The sequence below is a fragment of the Rhipicephalus microplus genome, chromosome 9 (genome assembly GCF_043290135.1).
Source record: "Rhipicephalus microplus isolate Deutch F79 chromosome 9, USDA_Rmic, whole genome shotgun sequence".
Classification (NCBI taxonomy): domain Eukaryota; kingdom Metazoa; phylum Arthropoda; class Arachnida; order Ixodida; family Ixodidae; genus Rhipicephalus; species Rhipicephalus microplus.
In genome coordinates, this window is record NC_134708.1 from 83,561,917 (window position 1) to 83,583,643 (window position 21,727).

At 46.0% G+C, this 21,727-nt stretch overlaps 1 protein-coding gene across 4 annotated transcripts in view; it reads right to left on the reverse strand.

Moving 5' to 3' along the window:
* Positions 1-21,727, reverse strand: part of Tdh (L-threonine dehydrogenase) — an 87,301-nt gene that overhangs the window by 8,310 nt on the left and 57,264 nt on the right. For all 4 annotated transcript variants that reach the window (XM_037415110.2, XM_075874004.1, XM_075874003.1 and 1 more), the window contains exons 4-6: positions 5,471-5,541; positions 2,675-2,997; positions 1,391-1,481 (exon numbers count right to left, since the gene is read on the reverse strand). In XM_037415110.2, coding sequence (XP_037271007.1) covers positions 1,391-1,481; positions 2,675-2,997; positions 5,471-5,541 — 485 coding nt within the window. The remainder of the gene's footprint in view (positions 1-1,390; positions 1,482-2,674; positions 2,998-5,470; positions 5,542-21,727) is intronic.

A 21,727-nucleotide genomic window follows, 5' to 3' on the forward strand; every position in this document is an offset into this window, starting at 1 on the left:
TGCCCCTGCAGTATCACAACCGCGAGAGCAGGCAGAAAACAACCAAGACAAAGCATGCCCCATGACGGCTGGAAAGCATGGCTTCCTCGCTCGCTCCTGCAGCACCAAGAGTGCAAGTGTCACGGCAGCTCCTGGCAGCCAAATAAAGACCAAGGCCCACATGGAGCATGGCAAGCCATCCTCTCCCGCAACAGACGCCTCTGGAAGTGACTAACACCAAGGCAGCGAGATTCACACCTTAGTTTTCAGACCTTGCTGTTCCAAGTTACACTTTTCGAAGTAGAAATACACAGTGGCCATATTTGTTGTGTGTTTGAATGGCACGTCTTGGGGGTTATGATGTAGACATCACAAGGGTTTTTGAAAGCTTCGATTGCCTTATTTTTGTAAAGCAAGGGTCTGAAACACGCGGTCCGCGGGCTGCCCCCCGACATATCGCCAGCGGCCCATGGCCCGCACGGAACAGTTGTCGTACTACATTTTTTTTATGACTTTGTGGCTGTTTCTGACATTGCTAAATAGTGCTCGCATTATTTCCTCGACTATCAGGATTACTCACAAGTTGCTCGAGTAAGCTACACAGTACAACACATGCAGTCACCTTGTGTTGAAAGCTAAACGCAAAGCAAAAATGCTACAATTGAATTATAATTTCAGTCGTCTTAGAGAGATCGGTACCCATAGATTTCCAAGTCATTTCGCCGAATTTCTTTCAGAAATGATTAATATATGAGATAAGCGAAAGGCATTCTTTGGAATGTCAAACTTAGCTTACATTCTCTTCAAACTCTGTGCACCCCCTTTCCTATTAATACACAGCAAAAGCCCCCTCTCCACCCTTTTTGCTGTCTCGGCCACGGTATTCTCGGCTCTCTGTGGGACTAATGCCATCTTTGACTGGTCGTTTCGGAGCTCCCTCGTGAGCAGGAAAGAGGTTGCGTCTTTTTTCTTTTATCAGTCTCTCTCTATCAGGAGAGCATTTTAGAGCGCTCCGAAACGACCTGTCGAATATGTCATGAATTTGTGACTGTGGCCCGGTCGATGATGGAATTGAGTTTGAGACTCCAGATATGAAGTATGGGTTCACTTTGGCCTATTTCATTTATGTCTTATTATCCACTGTTCACTACCAGTTAATTGCAGAAATAACGTGGTTGCGGAGCTGCTTGTGCCACTGTCGAAGCATCGACAAAAGAATAGCACTTTCATATGGTGTAAGATACAGTGGGACGATGGTCGGCATTATTGATGATGCACAGGTTCGAATATTAATGTCCACCACAAGGCGATTCTCAAAGTGTTCCCAAAGCTAGGTTCACAAGTTTTGATTCACAAGGGCAACACATAAGTGAACAGAAGGGAAGCCAGAGACGATGTAGAAACCACATACCTGTGGTCCCGCCTCCGGGCTCACTGTCGTACGAGATGACACCTGGAAACCGGAGACACCGAAAGTCGAGGCCGAACTTGTGGTGATAATACTGCATGTCAGACCATGGCCACATATTTAGTGGGGCGTGCAATACAGCTTCTATGTATAAGCATGCCGGAAATTCAACACTTGTATTCTCGCAAAGAAAGCCCTCTATATCCATACGTTGATTCGACGCGTTTGTGGTTGCATGTTATTTATACTTTTTGTATGTAGGAAGCGGCCGGAAATACCGGAATCAAAAAGAAGATTGATAGATTTTTATTAGCACAGCTGCCTAAACCTGTCAAAAACCCGTACCGCGTTTACAAGAAACTATCATCATCATCAGCCGGCGAGCGCTGTTTTCGTTCTCTTTCTCATGTTCTGCTTCGCTCCGAGCCCAACGTGCGATCTCCCGCCATGCAAATTTGTTCTGCGTGGGTTGCATTCACTCGGATGAGCGAGATAATTTGTACAGAAAGATAGAAAGACAGGAATAGAAAGTATTGGTGGAAAAAGAAGAAAAAATACTGGAAGACAGAAAGGGATAGGGAGAGAAAGAGATAAAAACAGGCACAAAGACGTAGAAGAAACAGAGCAAGACATAAAAAGAAAAAGAAAGAAGCGAATAGGAAAAAAAATGCCGAGCGGGAGTACAAAGTCTGAACTCCCAATCTCGACAGTGCATTTTCGGGGAGTCACGCCAATTTGTGCAGCCCTGAAAGAGCTATGGCTGCACATAGGAAGCCTTCATAGTCCTTTCTCGACGGCTGTTATTAACATGCGTGACCCCAAAAAATGCACTGCTAAGATTGTGACGTCAGATTTTGTGCTCCTGTGTAACAAAAGGTCTATAGAAAGCAAGGGAAGAGGAGACAGGCACAGTTGCCGATCGCTTGACAAGTTCAGTTTAACCACGTTCAATCACAACTTTTTTCTGTTTCCTTCTTTCCTGTTGTTAGGAGTGAAAGTTGGGCTGGAAGTCGTTTGAGGTTGTAAATAGAGCAGAGTGTGAAATCCTATAACACAAGGAACAAAGGAAAGGAACTGGTGACACAAATGTTGTGTCGCTAGCTTTTTTTTTTTTTTCACTGTGCTCCATGCATTTGTGCAGTGTTTCATTATTAACTTCCTAATATGTCATTGCCAGTGAACTAATGTCTTCACTGTGGCTACACTGTGACTGACACAGACGCGCTGTGGCCACAATGAAGCACCTAACTCGTTCAAAGTTCCATCTTACTAAGGTCATTGTCATACCTCTCCTAAAAGTTCTGCATGGACCTTGGACACGCCGTATATGGTCCTCGGCCGCTGGACGCACAGATCTGGAGTCGGACTACGTGGCGAGTCAGGACCGAACGCTCCGATGGTGCTGGGCACAAAGAGGCGTAGTCGGTACTGCTTGCTCAGTTCCATCACGTTGTGCACACCTTCGACGTTGACGCGCATGGCCAGCGGTACGTTTCGCTCGCCGATGGCCGAGAGGAGAGCGCTAAAGTGGATCAGCCAGTCAATCCGCTCGTTCACAACGAGCTCCTGGAGGTTCTTGAAGTCCAGGATGTCAGCGTAGACGTACGGGCCTGCGAGTAGGTACGGTAAACAGTGCGTGGCATGTTGTGCTGATAGTTTTTGTTAACACTAAAAATGCTGGATCTCGTGACGAAAATCCTAAGCCAGTCACGCTTCTTTAGGATATCGGAAAAGGACAAAGGGAGATCAGCTAGACACAGCCTAGGTTCGCTACCCCAAAGGAAGCAGAAAGAAAGGAGAGTTCAGTACAGAGTTTCAGCAATTTTCACTTTCAGCAAGATTCAGAAGACTGCAAAAACTGCGGCTTATTAAACGTTCGTCTATAGTCACGTGCTTTTGATTTTCACTTCATCTTGCAGCCAAGTCAATGCGTGTATCTATGAAATAAGAATAGTTGGCACTTTCCAATTCAACGTTTTTTCTTTCAGTTTAGCATCATTCTGATGCAAAAAAACTCGGAACAACTAATTCATAAATGGGCATCAAAAAGTACCGTTGATCGACTTAAGTATGACCGTTATGGTACATGAAAAAAATTCGTGAACAGGAGTTGTTTGCTTGTCTTCTTCAAGGCTAAAGCTAGCCTTGAAAAAGACATGTACACTTGTCGAAACATCGGCTCGAAAACGCAACCCCTGTTTGAGGACTGTTTTCATTGCAAGCTTCCATATTCCCATTCCTGCAGTATTCTTGTTATGGTATATGGGGTGCTATATATAAATTCAAATGGTGGATTGTAGCAAACTAGGGTGCGGGACACAGCTTGAGAACTGAAATACTCGTCTGAGAATTGTATCCGTACGTGCAGTTTTCATGGAATGTCGTAGACAATCAGCTGAAGTGAAAGTATTGAGCAGCCGAGAGCAAACTGTAAATCTTTCGCTGAAGATACGGCCTTGGACCGAGGACGAAGAAAAGAAGCTAAGAGTGGGTGTGAGCCAAACATATGGGCCATCGTCATCATCATCATCAAATGCTGTAAAGTGTACACAGTGTACCTACGCGATCAGTGGAATGTGTGTGCAATAGGAAAATGGGGAGGTCTAAAATGTGAAATTTCATTTGCAACGTTTAGCTGCGTGCACATCGTTCCGCAATAGTATCACTAGCACAAAAGTAACACGTGGCAACTTTCGCAAACTTCACAATGCTTGTGTGAATGTTAGCGTCTCCAAAGCTTATTGTGGTCATAAAGTGTGCAGCATAGATACAAAATATTGTCAAGCGTATTTTAGAGGCGAAGCTCCTTATAATGTAGGGCAGCCCCGCATCCCTCCGGCGTAGCCAGCACAGCATATCCACACACAGACAGAGACAGACAGATGGACAGATACATGCATGTACGGATGGACATTTCGCGCCACTCGTCATCATTCACTCCGTGGACATGCTGTGATTTTCTTAAACGGAAATGTCTGTGCTACCATCGGTGCTTCATGCTCGATGCCTGGCATTGTCTAGCGATTTTATCGAACTGTATCAACTCCTAAGCTTGTGCTTAGCACACGCAGAAAAGGCAGCTTTGGTGCTGCCAGGTACAGTTGAACCCATTTATAAGATGCATGCCCCGGGCAGCAGTTCTTCTTTTTTATATAAGATGTCCGTTATAAGCAGGGCAGCTCGTATGCATTTCTTACCAATCCGTATTTTACTGTCGGCACTATGGTTTCTTTTATGTTCACATGTCTCTTTTATCAGTGTCTCTTATGAAGGGGTTCTACTGTATACCATTGATGTATTGCTGAGGTAGGAAGTTCAGCAAGTTGGTACAATATGCTCTAATTCCTCTCGTTTGTGACCTATTCGAAAAAGTGTGGCGATCGTTTTCTGAGGCAGTAAATTTCAATAATCAACTAATTTTATAACTACTTCAAAAAATTATTCAGGCAGAATGGTCGAAAAAAAAAATTACACCATGTCCCGCTAAAGGGAACCATGTGTTGTGAAGCACTGGGCGATGACGCTTACACTGGCAGCGGCATTGACGCTGGCGCTCATCGCAGCGTTGTGCCGGAGAGAAAATTGGGGAGGTGCAAAGCATGCAGTGATGAACCGGTGTTTCTTACTAGAACATGCTAATCGCTGCTAATGGGCAATGAGAGACAGTAGGCTCAAATTCTACACAAAAACGCTCAGTCCACATTTAATTAATGCTCACGCTGCAATTAGTTGAACGCTCAGGAGAAATCTCCTGTGAGCACTACTTTTGGAGGTCAAGATCCAGTGCCTATATATGGTTGCACAAGGCTAGCAGTCGTTTTTTTTTTTTTTTTTCGATCAAGAAATACGCTTGTGCAATGGGAGTATAAACGCCACTGAGAGAAATGCCTAGAGGAGAGAGAGGGGAGAGGGAGCATTGGCTAGTAGACACTGCCTGCAGCGTCGTTAAGAGGTGGGAGAGGGGGAGCGTAAGAGAGGAGAGGGACGCGCATGCGCTGTAAGGGTGGTCACGCCGCACACCGGATTGACCTCGACCATTAAAGGGGGTTCAGGTAAACGATGAATGAGTACAGTGTGGCTCACCTTCTGCAAGGATGCTCTTGGGTGGCCGCACTATGTCGGACATGATGACGTTTTCTTTGCCGTACTTCTTCCTGCAGAAACAATTATCTACAATCAGAATTCGTGGTCCAGATTGTGTCGGACATGTATATGCTTCGAAAACATACCTGTGCAGTGAATGCGGTTGTCCCAGAATTCGAATTATTACGTATGAAATTGAAGTTACCCAAACGACTGATACAGAAAGCACATGTGACACACTCTTAATGAGGAAACCAACCTTAGCATAGATACAATGAATGATAATCTGACGAGTATCATTATGGAGTGTGCAGTGGAAGTTGGAGGCAGGGTAGTTAGACAGGACACTGGCAAGCTTTCCCAGGAAACGAAGAACCTAATTAAGAAGGGTCAAACCATGAAAGTGTCAAGTACAACAGACGAAATAGAACTGGCAGAGCTTTCGAAGTTGATTAATAGACGTAAAGTATGTGATGTAAGAAGGTATAACATGGAGAGAATTGAACACGCTCTGAAAAATGGAGGAAGCTTCAAAGCAGTGAAGAGGAAACTTGGGATAGGCAAAAGTAGGATGTATGCACTAAGGGACAAAGAAGGCAAAATAACTACCAATATGGATAGGATAGTTAAAATAGCGGAGGAGTTTTACAGAGATCTGTACAGTAGCCGAGACAACCACGACCTTAATACTATAAGAACTAGCCGTAACCCAGACGACACCCCACCAGTAATGATAGAAGAAGTCAGAAAAGCTTTGAAGAGCATGCAAAGAGGCAAAGCTGCTGGTGAGGATCAGGTAACATCAGATCTGCTGAAAGATGGAGGACAGATTGCGTTAGAAAAACTAGCACCCCTGTTTACGAGGTGCCTCCTGACGGGAAGGGTACCAGAGTCTTAGAAGAACGCTAACATCATCTTAATACATAAGAAAGGAGATGACAAGGACTTGATGAATTACAGGCCGATCAGCTTGCTCTCTGTAGTGTACAAGCTATTTACAAAGGTAATTGCTAACAGAGTAAAGAAAACATTAGAATTCAATCAACCAAAGGAACAAGCAGGATTTCGAACAGGCTACTCAACAATTGACCACATTCATACTATCAATCAGGTAATAGAGAAATGCTCAGAGTATAACCAACCACTATACATAGCCTTCATAAATTACGAGAAGGCGTTTGATTCAGTAGAAATATCAGCCGTCATGCAGACACTGCGGAATCAGTGCGTAGATGAAGTATATATAAACATTCTGGAAGAAATCTACAGGGGATCAACTGCTACCATAGTGCTTCATAAAGAAAGCAACAGAATACCAATCAAGAAGGGTGTAAGGCAGGGGGACACTATCTCACCAATGCTATTTACCACGTGCTTACAGGAGGTTTTCAGAAGCCTAGAATGGGAACAGTTAGGGATAAGAGTTAATGGAGAATACCTTAGTAACCTGCGCTTCGCCGATGACATTGCATTGCTGAGTAACTCAGGGGACGAATTGCAACTCATGATTACGGAGTTACACAGGGAGAGCAGAAAGGTGGGTCTTAAAATTAATCTGCAGAAAACGAAAGTAATGTACAACAACCTCGGAAAGGAACAGCGCTTCGAGATAGGTAATAGTGCATTTGAAGTTGTAAAAGACTATGTCTACTTAGGGCAGGTAATACCCGCAGAGCCTAACCACGAGATTGAAGTAACTAGAAGAATAAGAATGGGGTGGAGCACATTTGGCAAGCACTCTCAAATTATGACAGGTAGATTGCCATTATCCCTTAAGAGGAAGGTATATAACAGCTGTATCTTGCCGGTACTTAGCTACGCAGCAGAAACCTGGAGACTCACAAAGAGGGTTCAGCTTAAATTGAGGACGACGCAGCGAGCAATGGAAAGAAAAATGGTAGGTGTAACCTTGAGAGACAAGAAGAGAGCGGAGTGGATTAGGGGACAAACGGGGGTTAAGGATATCATAGTTGAAATAAAGAAGAGGAAATGGACATGGGCCGGGCATATAGCGCGTAGACAGGATAACCGCTGGTCATTAAGAGTAATTAACTGGATTTCCAGAGAAGCAAAGCGGGTTAGGGGGAGACAGAAGGTTAGATGGGCAGATGAAATTGAGAAGTTTGCGGGTATAAATTGGCAGCAGCAAGCACAGGACCGGGTTAACTGGCGGAGCATGGGAGAGGCCTTTGTCCTGCAGTGGACGTAGCCAGGCTGATGATGATGAAGCTATGTACTACCATGAGGCTATCGTGGCTCCGCGCAAAAGTAAAATGACTAAAAGAAAAGAGCAGGAGCACGGGCGCTAACATTTCGCCCGTTTTGTGTGCTTACGCTATGTAAGCACTTCTTTTTTTTTTTTACCTGCACAAAGTACTAAATAGGGTGCCAGCGCTCATCATGTGACCATCATTGGGTTTTATTGAAATGTATTCGGCTCGGAAAACTCGGCGGCACAAAAACCCTTTCATATTTGTGTATGATACAGCCCTGTTCATCGATTTATGTACGAATACCGTAGCGTGTACTGAAGGCGTCCTATTGACGCTAGCGCCGTGTAGCCTTGGGTTGTGCTGCCCAGATGTAACCCATGCATGCCGACATACTATTAAAGCACAGCGAGATATATTCTCGGCAACAGCACCCAGCGTTTCGCAGCTTGCATCAGTGAAAGCAGCCCAGGTCACGCTTCAGAGCATTTGTGTTAAGCTTGCCGAGGACTCTACTTGTGGTGCTTTATATTTAATAATAGAATGAGTCCTCTCAACTAAACACATGTTATGATACTCCTACTAAACCGGCAAACAGGACTATTTGATGCTTATTGAAGGAGCACATACACAAAAATAGCGAAGGAGAGAATTGAGAGATAGATTCATGTGGAGACACACAATGCCTACGAATTATCAATGGCAAATATATACTTTTTCTTTTTTTTTTTTTTTTGGAGAGTAGAATTTCCTTCTTTCTGGGCTGTTGCACCAACGTTGGTTGCACCGGAGTGCAAAAGCCGACGTCACAGCCTCGGCAATGCATTTTTGGGGGGTCACGCATTTTAAGAACAACCCAGAGAGGACTATGGCGGCGCCCGGGGAGCCTTCATTGAAAAGGTCCGTAGCCTAGAACACGTTTAAATCAATATTGAAGTGCATGCGGCGCGACTGAGCGAGATGCGCAGCACCTCGCGACGCTGACGGCAACACGGTGTCAGCTGACAAACCTAGGTCACGAGTTTGTGTTTGGACGCCCGCCCGCGCAGTGCAAACGTCAGTAGTTTTCGGTGGTCACGTCGCCAGTTGTTTACCTATAGAAACTGCTCCTGCCTGGAGTTACTTTATATAGCCCCGTGTACATGGACGCGACGGGGGCGGGCTGAGTTGAGTGGCGGGTTCAGCTTACCTCGACGCGCGCGAGTTTATATGAACTCGCGCGGACGAGTTGAGGTGAGGTGAGCGGTGATCGCAGCGACGCTTTGCGTCGAGGCGAGCCTTTCGTACCGTCTTTCGGTACCGGTTTCCACTCCTCCAAGCCTGCGCTCTCGCCTCTCGCCGCTGTGGCCTGCGGTTGTTTACGCAGTTGTCGCTCCGCCACCGCGATGGCTGTCTTGGTATTTTTTCTCAGTTTGCACCAGCTGTACTTTATGGTTGTGTTGGTGTCTTGGCTAAAACTGCACAACGCGATGGCAGCAGTGGTTCTGTTGCGGCACAGCGCTCGCCGCAGGCGTATCCGCAGCCTGACGCACCGTCCCCTGTTCACCCCTGGCTGGTCTCTCCAGGAATTCGCCGTACCGAATATAAATAATATTTTCTTGCGTAAAACAAAGATTCGTATTAAACTTACAGAAATAAATATCGTTTCTGCACCCTTTGAAATGATCCAAAGTGTATATTTTTTATATGGAGCGCCACGCAGACCGATAAGTGCCTGAACATGAACAATATTGCAAATTTTTCAAAGTTCATGTGCCAGCGCTTCCAAACTACTGTCTTTGCGACTCGTGTTTTTCCCCCACTTACCGTCAACAATGCAAGCAAGCTATGCAGCTGCGTTGTCTCTGGAAAAGTTGAAAAGCTGTAAAAAATTCTGACTTTGGTCAAGAACACTGCATTGCTTCCCCGCAAAGCACATTAACATACACTAGTGGTGAATGCGTTTTAACAAGGAAATGCGGTTCTTTTCCTACCGACTAGAATCGTTTTACCGTGCTGCGTATAATATTTCACTTTTTCGAAGTTTCGTCGCTACCTAACAGCCACCATATTTAAGAAATTAAAATTTTCTTTAAAAAATTGGTTCCCAAAATGAATAGTGTAGTAAAGTGATAGGCCCACATTCAATAGGCCCACATTGACCCGACGAGGGCGCGTTGAGTCAAAATAAACAGGTTTTCTGGACTCACCCTCCCCATGTATAAGCGGACGCGTCGGGGCGGAGAGTCGTCGCGGCGAGTCCCGTCGACCCGGAGACAGGGGGTAGGTTCACCGAACTCGCCGCGCTCAGAAAGGGCATGTATAACCGGTCGCGCTGAGTTGACGGCTCGTGACCTCTCCCGCCCGTCGCGGTCTCCGCTTCCCCTGTCCCCATCACTCCGACGTTGCTCTTTCTCTGTCGGCCGGTACGCGCGCGCTAGGCACGATGACATCCTCGCGGGCTCCACGCACCATGTGGACACATGATGAAATAACGACGTTGCTAGCTTTAGTCAATGAGAAAAAACTGAGTGATTTGCTCGATAGCAAGCGGCAAAAAAATAAGGACATATTCATGGACCTGGAAAGATGTTTGAAGGAACAGGGCCTGACGTGGACGTGGGAGCAAATAAGGACCTGTTGGAAGAATTTGAAAAAACGCTTACGCAAGCCGATAGAAATTTTACTCAAAATTGTATATTGCATTCCAATTGAAATTACAAGCCCTCAGATTAAAAATTCATCGTGTAAGGATCTCACCATCCAGTCCAAAAGCCACAGAAATCAGATTAGCCAAACAGGGTGAGCGTATGAGGCAAGAGGAACACGGTGCACTTAATTGTGGTGGAACTGTACACTTTGTTCCAACAATTGATGAGGGTCTTTAGTCATTTTCATTTAAAAACTGCTTATTGTTTTCAATTTAAAATTTTTAACGAGGTTCAGGGCGCCGCTTAATTCGTATTAGCGACAAGCCACAACTATTGCAAAAAATGACTCGCGTGTAGGGCTTCAAAGGATTTTCCACAGCATCAGGTACACAAATGAAAGGCGTTACAAGCCATGAATCACGGCGAATTCCTGGAGAGACCAGCCAGGGGTGAACAGGGGACGGTGCGTCAGGCTGCGGATACGCCTGCGGCGAGCGCTGTGCCGCAACAGAACCACTGCTGCCATCGCGTTGTGCAGTGTTAGCCAAGACACCAACACAACCATAAAGTACAGCTGGTGCAAACTGAGAAAAAATACCAAGACAGCCATCGCGGTGGCGGAGCGACAACTGCGTAAACAACCGCAGGCCACAGCGGCGAGAGCGCAGGCTTGGACGAGCGGAAACCGGTACCGAAAGACGGGCTTTCGGCTCGCCTCGACGCAAAGCGTCGCTGCGATCACCGCTCACCTCAACTCGTCCGTGCGAGTTCATATTGACGCGTGTCTACATGTGGACGATAACGATGATGGGGCATTTAGTGGGCACGAGGTAGTGGGCCTCTAGCTTCTCTCGAGGCTGAAGAAGACGATCTTGTGACTGAGCTGTTTCCGCCGTCAATGTAAGGCTAAGCTTTGGCGCCTCAGCTTTGGGACATTGCCACAGGGATGCTTTCAATGACGTTTGCGATTATATTCAGGCAACCAAGCGTATACCTTTGTGATCCTCAATCAAAAAAAAAATTATTTATTACTCCCAAGGGCAGAGTGAAGTAAACGCAGCTAAGTGGTAAACATAACACCTCAAATCTCAAAATTGCTTAACTTGATTTTTTTTTGTTTGCTCTTTTTATGTTGTTTTTATTTTTACATTAGTCTTATTATAATACCAATTCATTACACATAGCTAAAATGATCACAGAAAATCACAGAAATGATCACTACACTTTTTTGGCCAATCCCCCTGAGTGGGTATGAGCCAACCTCCCAGGGAAACAAAACAAAACAAAGACTGAGCTGTTGAGGACACGCTGCTTTCGTCGTCCCAAGGTGTATCTGTGTTTTATTCGCGTTGTACCGCGACACTGGTGGAGGTGCTGGGCCGCAACCCTGTCTGATGCTCCACACGCCCGCTGGGAGCCGCTCATCGAGTCCAAACGCACTGTCACCTGTAGAAACACCGGTGCATCGCTCCAGTCGACGGTTGCGAGGCCTCGCGCCAGAGCTGACTCACTCGCCGGAACCTGCTAGGCACCGCACAGCTCAACCAATAGCCAACGCAAGCTCGCAACAGGTGCCCCAAGGCAGCTATCCGACGCACCCATCTCAGGTGACCCTCTTTCAACCCCTCGTTCCCGATCGCTTTAGTGGCGGTGCCCATGAAGACGTTCACGACTGGCTTGACCACTATGAGCGTGTTGCCAAGGTAAATCATTGGTCGGAACAGGAAAAGCTTTCACGCGCCTATTTCTACCTTGACGACGGTGCTCGTACTTGGTATGAGAATAGAGAAGGCAATCTGTCAGCTTGGCCCGACTTTCGAGAGAAGTTCGTCGATACCTTCGCCAATATCGATAGAAGGGACCGCGCGCAGCAGTTATTGGAGCTACGGGTTCAAAAACCCAACGAAACCGTTGCAATGTTTGCCGAGGACATGACTCGTCTCTTTCAACGAGCTAACCCGCACATGACGGACGATAAAAAGTTGAGTTACCTCATGCGCGGTGTCAAGGAGCAGCTTTTTGCCGGGCTACTGCGCAACCCTCCGACTACCGTGGTTGACTTCATTAAGGAGGCTACGGCTATCGAGCGGGCCCTTCATCAACGCTGCAGGCAATATGACCGCATGTCCTGCAATGTCCCAATCAATGCTATCGCCATGACGTCTGAGAGTCAGAGCTGCTTGCGAGACTTGATTAGGGAGATAGTTCGCGAGGAACTGCAGAAGTTGCGGAATCCTGTTGCTGAAAATCCCATCGCATCGATCGCTGAAGTCGTACGCGATGAAATCCACCAAGCGTTGTCTACGGCTAGTCCTGATGCTCAGCAGCGTCCTATGAGCTACGCTGCCGCTCTCTGACGTCCACCACCCGCTATGCCGACGCTGTACCACCAGGTGCCGATGGCCCCTTCGTATCCGCCGCAAGAGCAGACACTGCATCAACCACCTACGCTACAGCCATACAACCAGCCATCCACAGCCACCCCATGGGCATCGATGCGTCCACCGACCCGGAAAACAGATGCATGGCGCACCGTGGACAGGCGTCCACTATGCTTTCACTGCGGAGGTGCAGGACATATTGCCCGTCATTGCTGGCATCGAGGTGATTCATTCCGTCCTCAACGACCTTGGTTTGACGGTCGACGTACCAACGACGAATACACTCCGCGCCATGACGACACCTCTTTTTATGGAGCCCGTTATCACTTTGAGGACGGCTCTACCACTGCAGAGAAGGCAATGCCTGCTCAGCCTCCTGGGCCGAGACGTCAGTCCCGCTCTCCGTCCCCCGCGCGTTCGCCTTTGTCGCACCACCGCACCTATGCGAACCTTAATACAAGAAGGTCACCTAGCCCGCGCCGGGGAAACTGAGAGCGGCGACCTCCGGGGGCAAGGTTGCAGGCCATAAAGATAACGACAAGAAGCCCCCACAGCACGACGCCATACAGCCGATAAGCCGTGAAAACGATGAAATTGTGACTGCTGACCTTAGTGTTCTTCTCGACGGCCAGAAAGTGACAGCTTTAGTCGACACTGGTGCCGACTTCTCCATTATCAGTCAGGACCTCGCCGACAGCCTCAGAAAAGTGAAGACGCCGTGGACAGGCCCTCATATAAGAACAGCAGGAGGCCAGTTATTGATGCCCTCGGGAAGATGTACCGCAAGAATTGACATCGGAGGTTCTCCTTTCACGGCGTCGTTCGTCGTTATCGCCGCATGCTGCAGAGACGTAATTCTCGGCATGGACTTTTTACGGGAATATGGTGCCGTCATCGACATACCAGAGAGCTTGATTACGTTTTGCAACAGTTCGAGCTTACCCAATTCCCCAGAGGCGCGACCAAACCAACTGCGTCTTACTGATGACGATGTGGTTCTCCCTCCGAGGTCATGCACGCTTGTTTCTGTGGCCGCCGCTGCTCAGTTTGACGCCGAAGGAGTTGCGGACCGAATAAGCTCGCTGCTCTTCACCCACGGTATTTCCGTCGCACGAGGTATCGTCAGAGTTGCTGCTGGACGCACGGACTTGCTGCTGACCAATTTTAGTGCTGAGCGCCGGCATCTTCCTAAAGGCACGGCTGTCGCTTACTTCGACGATGTCATAGATGCCGAAGGCTGCTTGGCGGTAGTCGACGAGTCGCTAAATCTTGATTCAGCGCCTGTTCGGGTCGTTAGCATTACTTTGCCAAAAGACGACCGACGCAGACTCCTTGAGTTACTGGCCAAATTTCAAGACTGCTTTTCGACAACATCAAGAGTTGGCCGCACGCCTCTAACCAGGCATTGAATAATTACCGAGGAAACGGCGAGACCTATTCACCAGAATCCTTATCGCGTGGCTCCAAAAGAACGTGAAGCGATACAACAGCAGGTAGACAGAATGCTTGAAGATGACGTCATTCAGCCTTCACAGAGCCCCTGGGCGTCGCCTGTAGTCCTCGTTAAGAAAAAGGACGGCAGCCTGCGCTTCTGTGTGGATTACCGGAAGCTAAATCAGGTGACCAAGAAAGACGTATATTCACTACCGCGTATAGACGACTCTCTCGACAGACTTCGACATGCTCGATACTTCTCTTCAATGAATTTGCGGAGTGGATATTGGCAAATCGAGGTGGACCCGAGAGACCGCGAGAAGACCGCTTTTGTGACACCAGATGGGTTATATGAATTTAAGGTCTTGCCATTCGGTTTGTGCTCAGCCCCTGCTACCTTTCAAAGACTCATGGATACCGTGCTTTCTGGGTTGAAGTGGAAAACATGCTTAGTATATCTGGACGACGTCATAGTGTTTTCCGCGACGTGTGACGAGCACCTTGAAAGACTTGAGGTGGTCTTACGAGCCATACAGTCCGCGGGCCTGACGTTGAAGCCTGAGAAGAGCCACTTTTGCTGCGAAGAGCTGCGATTTCTTGGTCATGTCGTCAGTCATGCTGGTATTCGTCCCGATCCTGAAAAAATCGCAGCCGTAGAACAGTTCCCTACGCCGACCGATAAAAAGGCTGTCAGACGCTTTCTCGGCCTCTGCGCGTATTATCGACGATTTATCGCGGACTTCGCACGCATATACGTTCACCTACTAGGATTACATCAACAAGTGCTACGCTCCTTGATATATGCGCCTCAAATTTAAGTTCACAGAATATAAAATCCGGGGTATTTGCGTATGACATAAGTGATCATATGCCCATCTTCTTTCTGGCACGAGTTACTTCTCAAATTGGTCAGAAAACAGAGACATCTTTCCACCGAATGAAAAACAACAAAACTCGGGAACATTTTTTTAAGCTAGTTCAGAACATAGATTGGACCACTGTTTATAGACAAGAAAATCCTGATGATGCTTATAACACATTCATGACGTTATTGAGTACTAGCTATGATGCGGCATTTCCACTTCAGAAGCGCTCACGTGGCAGAAATAAGAAATGCAGGAAGCCTTGGATAAATCGTGATCTTTACCGGCGCATAAAAATAAAGAATAAATTGTATCATGATTTCATCCGTTCGCGGAACACAGACGTCTTAGCTGAGTACAAGAAATACAGAAACGTTTTAAATTCAGAAATACGGAAGGCTAAACAGAACTACTATGAAAAATTATTTGAAAGCATCCAGAGGAAGCTATGGGAGGTCATAAATGGGCTTACGAACAGAAAAAAGGGTTGTAATAGGACACAGGACCTAACAATTAATGGTCAGATTTTAAGTGGTGAAAGGTTGGCCAATGTCATGAATGAACATTTCATAAATGCGGGTTCCTTTATTTTAACGGATGAAAAGCGAGATAATGCTCCAACTCCTGATAAATCTCCTTTGCCGTATTCTATTTTTCTCGCACCCACAGATCCGGTTGAAGTAGAAAGATTAATTAGAAAACTTAAAAAACAATGTTGCATCAGGGATTGATGAGATAGGTTCTGTTGAGTTAAAAATGGTGTCACCATTGATATCTAATGTCTTGGCCTATATTATCAACCTCACCCTCACTAACGGTGTATTTCCAGAGCAGCTAAAAGTAGCAAAAGTCACTGCAGTACATAAAGGTGGTGATATCAATACTTTAGCGAACTATCGACCTATATCCGTGCTTCCAACAATATCGAAAATATTTGAAGGGGTTATTTATGATAGACTTGCATCCTTTTTTGATAAGCACCAAATAATAACAAAAAGTCAGTATGGTTTTCAAAAAAATAAATCAACAGAACAAGCTCTACTGTATATCAAAGATAAGATAATCGAAAATATGGAAAACAAAAAATATACTCTTGGGCTCTTCCTCGATCTTCAAAAGGCATTTGACTCCATACAATTCAAATCATTGATTCATAAATTATCAAGCTATGGGGTGCGTGGAGTTGCACTACAACTGTTTAAAAGTTACCTAGAAGATCGTTATCAATATGTAAAACTGAATAACTTTATTTCTGCAAAGATAAAGTTGAACCAAGGAGTCCCCCAAGGGTCTATACTGGGGCCATTATTGTTCCTTGTCTATATAAATGATATTGTCGATATACCTCATTCTCCTGAACTTATAATGTACGCTGACGATACGAATGTTTTCTTTTCATCAGACAATCTAATATCACTTGAGGTCAGTGTAAATAATTATCTAAGCAATCTTTCAAATTGGTTAAGGCAAAATGGACTGCGCTTGAATGCAAAAAAAAAACCTATATGATATTCCGACCTGTAAATAAACCTATTAGTAACATAGCTATAAAATTCGAAGGAAATTGCATCGCACATGTTAGGGAACAAAAGTTTCTTGGTGTATGGTTTCAGGAGGAATTAAACTGGAATACACATGTAAATCATCTGATCACCGCATTAGCGCGAATAGTTGGTTGTTTTTTTAGAACAATGCACTTAATCCCATTGAGGTTAAAAATAAGTATGTACTATGCACTCTTCCATTCTAAAGTAAGTTATGGGATGTTAGTCTGGGGAACGACATCACAAGGGAATTACCATAAGTTAATAACTATACAAAAGAAAATATTGCGCTGCTTTGAAAATTACAGGGGGAATCTACAAGACTTGCGCACTGCTCCACTATTCATTAAACATTCGATACTCAGAATTGATCAATTATATCATTTTAAATTACTTCAGTTAATACAAAAGACTGAGCTATATGAAGAAAGTTGCACCGAAAGACCACACTACAGTATGCAAGAACAAAAGAAGCGAGCTCCTAGAACAAGAACCAAGTATGGAAAACAAAGTATTGCTTACCAGGTGCCTCAGGTTTTAAATACCCTTGCAGATCAATTGAACTTTAGGGCTAGTAGTGCGACTTTCAAGAAACAAATAAAGAACTTATTCATAACCACCGGTCTACACTCTCGAAACTACGTATTGGAGTCTCATGCCTCTACAAATGCTTAAATTGTTCATAAACTTATATGTCAATTATACGAGTGTATACCGCGGAATTCATTGTATCCACATGCATCTTATGTCTGTTTTTGAGTTGTTTCATTGATATTGTTTAGTTGTGAATTATAACGAGAGTGACCTCTAATTCTTTAAATGTGTTATGTAAACTTCTTATGCTATTTATGTTTGAATTTTGTGTTTACAATTTCAGGTTGCTTGAAACTAATGTATTGAATATATATATTGTTTAAGCTTGCACTGTCACGGACTGCGGAGGGACGAGGGCCTTTGTCAGGCTGTTCGCCTTTAGCCCTTTGCCCCTGCAGTGAGCTCTGTATCTGGCTTACTGTAAATAAAAATACTACTACTACTACTACTACTACTACTAGCATCACCACTAACTCGCCTAACAAGAGAAGACGTCACCTTTGAGTGGAATAACGAAGAGGAAGCTGCTTTTAACGATCTTCGCCAGCGACTACAAACACCCCCAGTCCTTGCCCACTTCGACGAGAGAGCCCCTACGGTGCTTCACACCGATGCTAGCAATGTCGGTCTGGGAGCTGTGCTTGTGCAGCAGCAAGATGGCGCAGAAAGGGTAATCGCTTACGCAAGCAGAACGTTAACACGTGCTGAGGCTAATTACTCCACGACTGAGAAGGAGTGTCTCGCCGTGGTATGGGCGGTTACAAAATTTCGTCCGTATTTATATGGCCGCCCCTTCAAAGTAATTAGCGACCACCACTCACTGTGTTGGTTAACTAATCTTAAAGACCCTACCGGCCGATTAGCGCGTTGGAGTCTCAGGCTGCAGGAATTCGACATGACAGTCGTACATCAGTCAGGGAAGCGACATATGGACGCCGACTGTTTGTCCCGTTCACCCATTGCGTCGGCAACCCTACCCGAGGAGGAGGAAACATCATTTCTTGGTGTCCTCGACACGACCCCCATTGCGTAGCAACAACGAGACGACACTGAGTTGCTTGGCTTAATTACCTACTTGGATGGCAGATCTCGGAAGGCGCCAAGAGTTTTCGCAAGAGCGTTGTCATCATTTTGTTTACGTGGCGGAGTACTCTATAAAAGAAATTTTTCGTCAACGGGATCTGCCTATCTGCTCGTCATCCCAGCAGCCATTCGCACCGAAGTACTGAAAGCATGCCACAACGAGGTTACCTCTGGCCACTTGGGTTACACAAGGACGTTGGCCAGGGTACAGCAAAGGTATTACTGGCCAAGACTAACCACAGCCGTGAAGAACCACGTTCGTACCTGTCTCGACTGCCAGCGACGGAATTCACCGCCAACTAAACCAGCTGGCCTCCTGCAACCCGTACAGGTCCCAATGACTCCATTCCACCAGATCGGCATGGACATTTTGGGCCCACTCCCTACTTTTACTGCAGGCAACCGATGGGTTATCGTCGCGACGGATTATTTGACCCGTTATGCCGAGACAAAGGCTATCCATAAAGGTACAGCAGCGGAGGTGGCAAGATTTTTTTATCGAGAATATTGTACTGAGGCATGGTGCACCGACCGTCGTAATCACAGACAGAGGAACCGCATTTACAGCAGCTCTTTTGGACCATGTTTTGATGCTGAGTGGAACAACGCATCGTAAGACCACCGCATACCACCCACAAACGAACGGGCTGACAGAGCGTCTAAACAAAACCATTGAAGACATGCTTTCGATGTACGTTGACGTCGAACACAAAAATTAGGATACAATCTTGCCTTACATAACGTTTGCATACAACACGGCCAAGCAAGAAACGACCCGCATGACACCTTTCAGCCTCGTTCATGGACGGGAAGTACGAACCATGTTAGATGCAATGTTACCGCACGAAGGCGACGACATCGTCCCGGACGCCGACACGTTTACGGAACGCGCAGAAGAAGCTAGGCAACTTGCACGTTTACGGATCAGCCAGCAGCAAGACTACGATGCAGGCCGCTACAATGCTCACCGCAGAACAGTCGTCTATCAAACTGGCGACAAAGTATGGGTTTGGACGCCCATACGAAAACGAGGACTTTCCGAAAAACATTTAAGAAGATACTTTGGACCGTACCTAGTTGTGCGACGACTGAGCGATGTCACTTACGAAGTTGTTCCCGACTGTTCGTATAGCACAAGGCGTCGCCAGCACCATCCTGAACTCGTTCACGTAGTCCGCATGAAACCCTACGTCAGCGAGTGATTGCATGATACTTTAATTTAGAAAAAAAAACTGCATTACAGACTGCGCATCGGGGCGATGCTCTTTGGGAGAGAGGCAAATGACGCGTGTCTACATGTGGACGATAACGATGATGGGGCATTTAGTGGGCACGAAATAGTGGGCCTCTAGCTTCTCTCGAGGCTGAAGAATACGATCTTGTGACTGAGCTGTTGAGGACACGCTGCTTTCGTCGTCCGAAGGTGTATCTGTGTTTTATTCGCGTTGTACCGCGACAATATAAACTCGGGCGCGTCGAGGTAAGCTGAACCCGCCACTCAACTCAGCCCGCCCCCGTCGCGTCCATGTACACGGGCCTAATGTAAACGGGCCTTATGTTCCGTCGTGGGATTAGGCAGGTGCGCGTTTTGACCGCTTTGCGGGATCAAATAAAGTTCATTCACTCACTCATCACGTGGGGCAAAGTGACGTCAAATGTTCAAATACGCGCGGTGAAGCCAACTTTACGTGCACGACGGCGCAGTGCTCGTGCATTCTGTGCCTGCGCCGACTAGTTTTTGTCAGTGCCATCGTGACCACCATTAGCGATCGTCGAAGGTTTCAGCTTGCGTGCGCGTGTGTGCTTTGTTTATCGGCTCCAAGTGTTCAAAAGCTTGTCGTGTTGACAGTTGTGCGCAACTTATGACTTGACGTGCACCGACTGCCGGCAGCTATTTGCCATCCATACTGTTTATACCATTGTACAAATAATAAAATTGCATTGAAGAACTCTTGCGTCTCTGTTCCGCAGCATTAATTAAAATTTTCAATGCACAGGGTTCCTTATTATAAGATGACTTCACGGCGAAAGCCAGCATTCATTCCCATGAAGACTGGCTGTGATGTTGGTTAGAGTCTCAGTTTACTTACTTCATGCTTGACGCCCTTAAATAACTTTGGTTTATCTTATGCACTAATTAGGCCGACACGCATCGTTTTATATATATATATATATATATATATATATATTATTGTTGATTAGATTGAATTTACGTCCTTTGTTTTATCAATTCATTAGGCATCATGGCAATGCAGTTAGGCATGCTTGAATTGATATTTGGTGTATTATAGGACGCAAACCGAGTATTGTCAGCACTCATGTTGGCAAAGGCTGTCTTATATTGTGTTCCAAAAGATGCATAAGGCTTTCGCCTCGATTGGTAGAATGTGTATTGCCCAAAATGCGTGGTCACATTTGAAATAAGTTTGAGGCTAATTTTCCGTGCCCCTTTTTCGAACTGTGAAGCAGTTGTGAATGATGGTTAATGAGTTTGTCAGTGCTCGCCAGCATAACCGCACGCGCAACGTCATTTTGATTACGGCCGCCGATCAGCTATCGCCGCGGCCATGATGCATTCCGATTGTCCACCATACGTGCGTTAATTTCCTTCAGAGGCCCTTTAAGACTACTATAAATCGTGCCTTCCGGCCAGAGGAGCAAAGGTCGTGTGCATGCTGAAAGTAATCGCACCGCTTTTCGTCGCAAATTACTGCGCAGAAAAGCGAACTTTCGAGCTGTTCGATCGTAGCACGCATCTGAAAGCTGTGATAGTGGAATCTGCCAACCGCTGCAATTCATCGCGTTGTTTTGCTCGTGGATGTCATCCGTTAGAACCTCTAGCGATGTATATGCAGTTTCACTTCAAAAGTGCAATCTTGCTCAGCGCGTGCGAATAAGTCTGCGGCACTTCACCCGCGCGATATATGTCTCCGGCGCGCGCAACGAATAGCTTCACCTCACAGCCATTGAACACAATGGCCGACCTATAGATATATATGAACAACTCTGCTAATATACAGGAAATATACTTCTGCCTAGCGGGGAGCTATTTGAAACCGAAACTGCGACTGGGTGCTATAAAGTGTCTCTAAATAACTTAACCGTCGCGTACACGCGCAAACGAGGTCTCAAGTCTGGATAAGTGAGTCACACTCCCGAGTCACACTTTTAAAGTGACACTTTAAAAGAAAAAAAAATAAAGAATGCAGTTTCAGAGGTTGTTTCCTCTCTGTCATCAAGCAGTACCTACAGTGCCGCCAGCAAAGCGCGCATATTAACTCACATTCATGGTTCAAACGTTTACTATACTTGGTATTCTTCAGGGGAGCATTTTTGTCCCCCTGCTCTTCAATCTATATACGAATGATCTTGTCAATATAAAGATCAATTCGTTATTTTCAATTTATGCAGACGACACGAGATTATTTTTGACACACCTGCTTGCGAAAAAAGCAAATGAGGTGCTAACCATATTGAATACTTGGAGTCAGATCAACTCCCCAACTATAAGTGTCTCA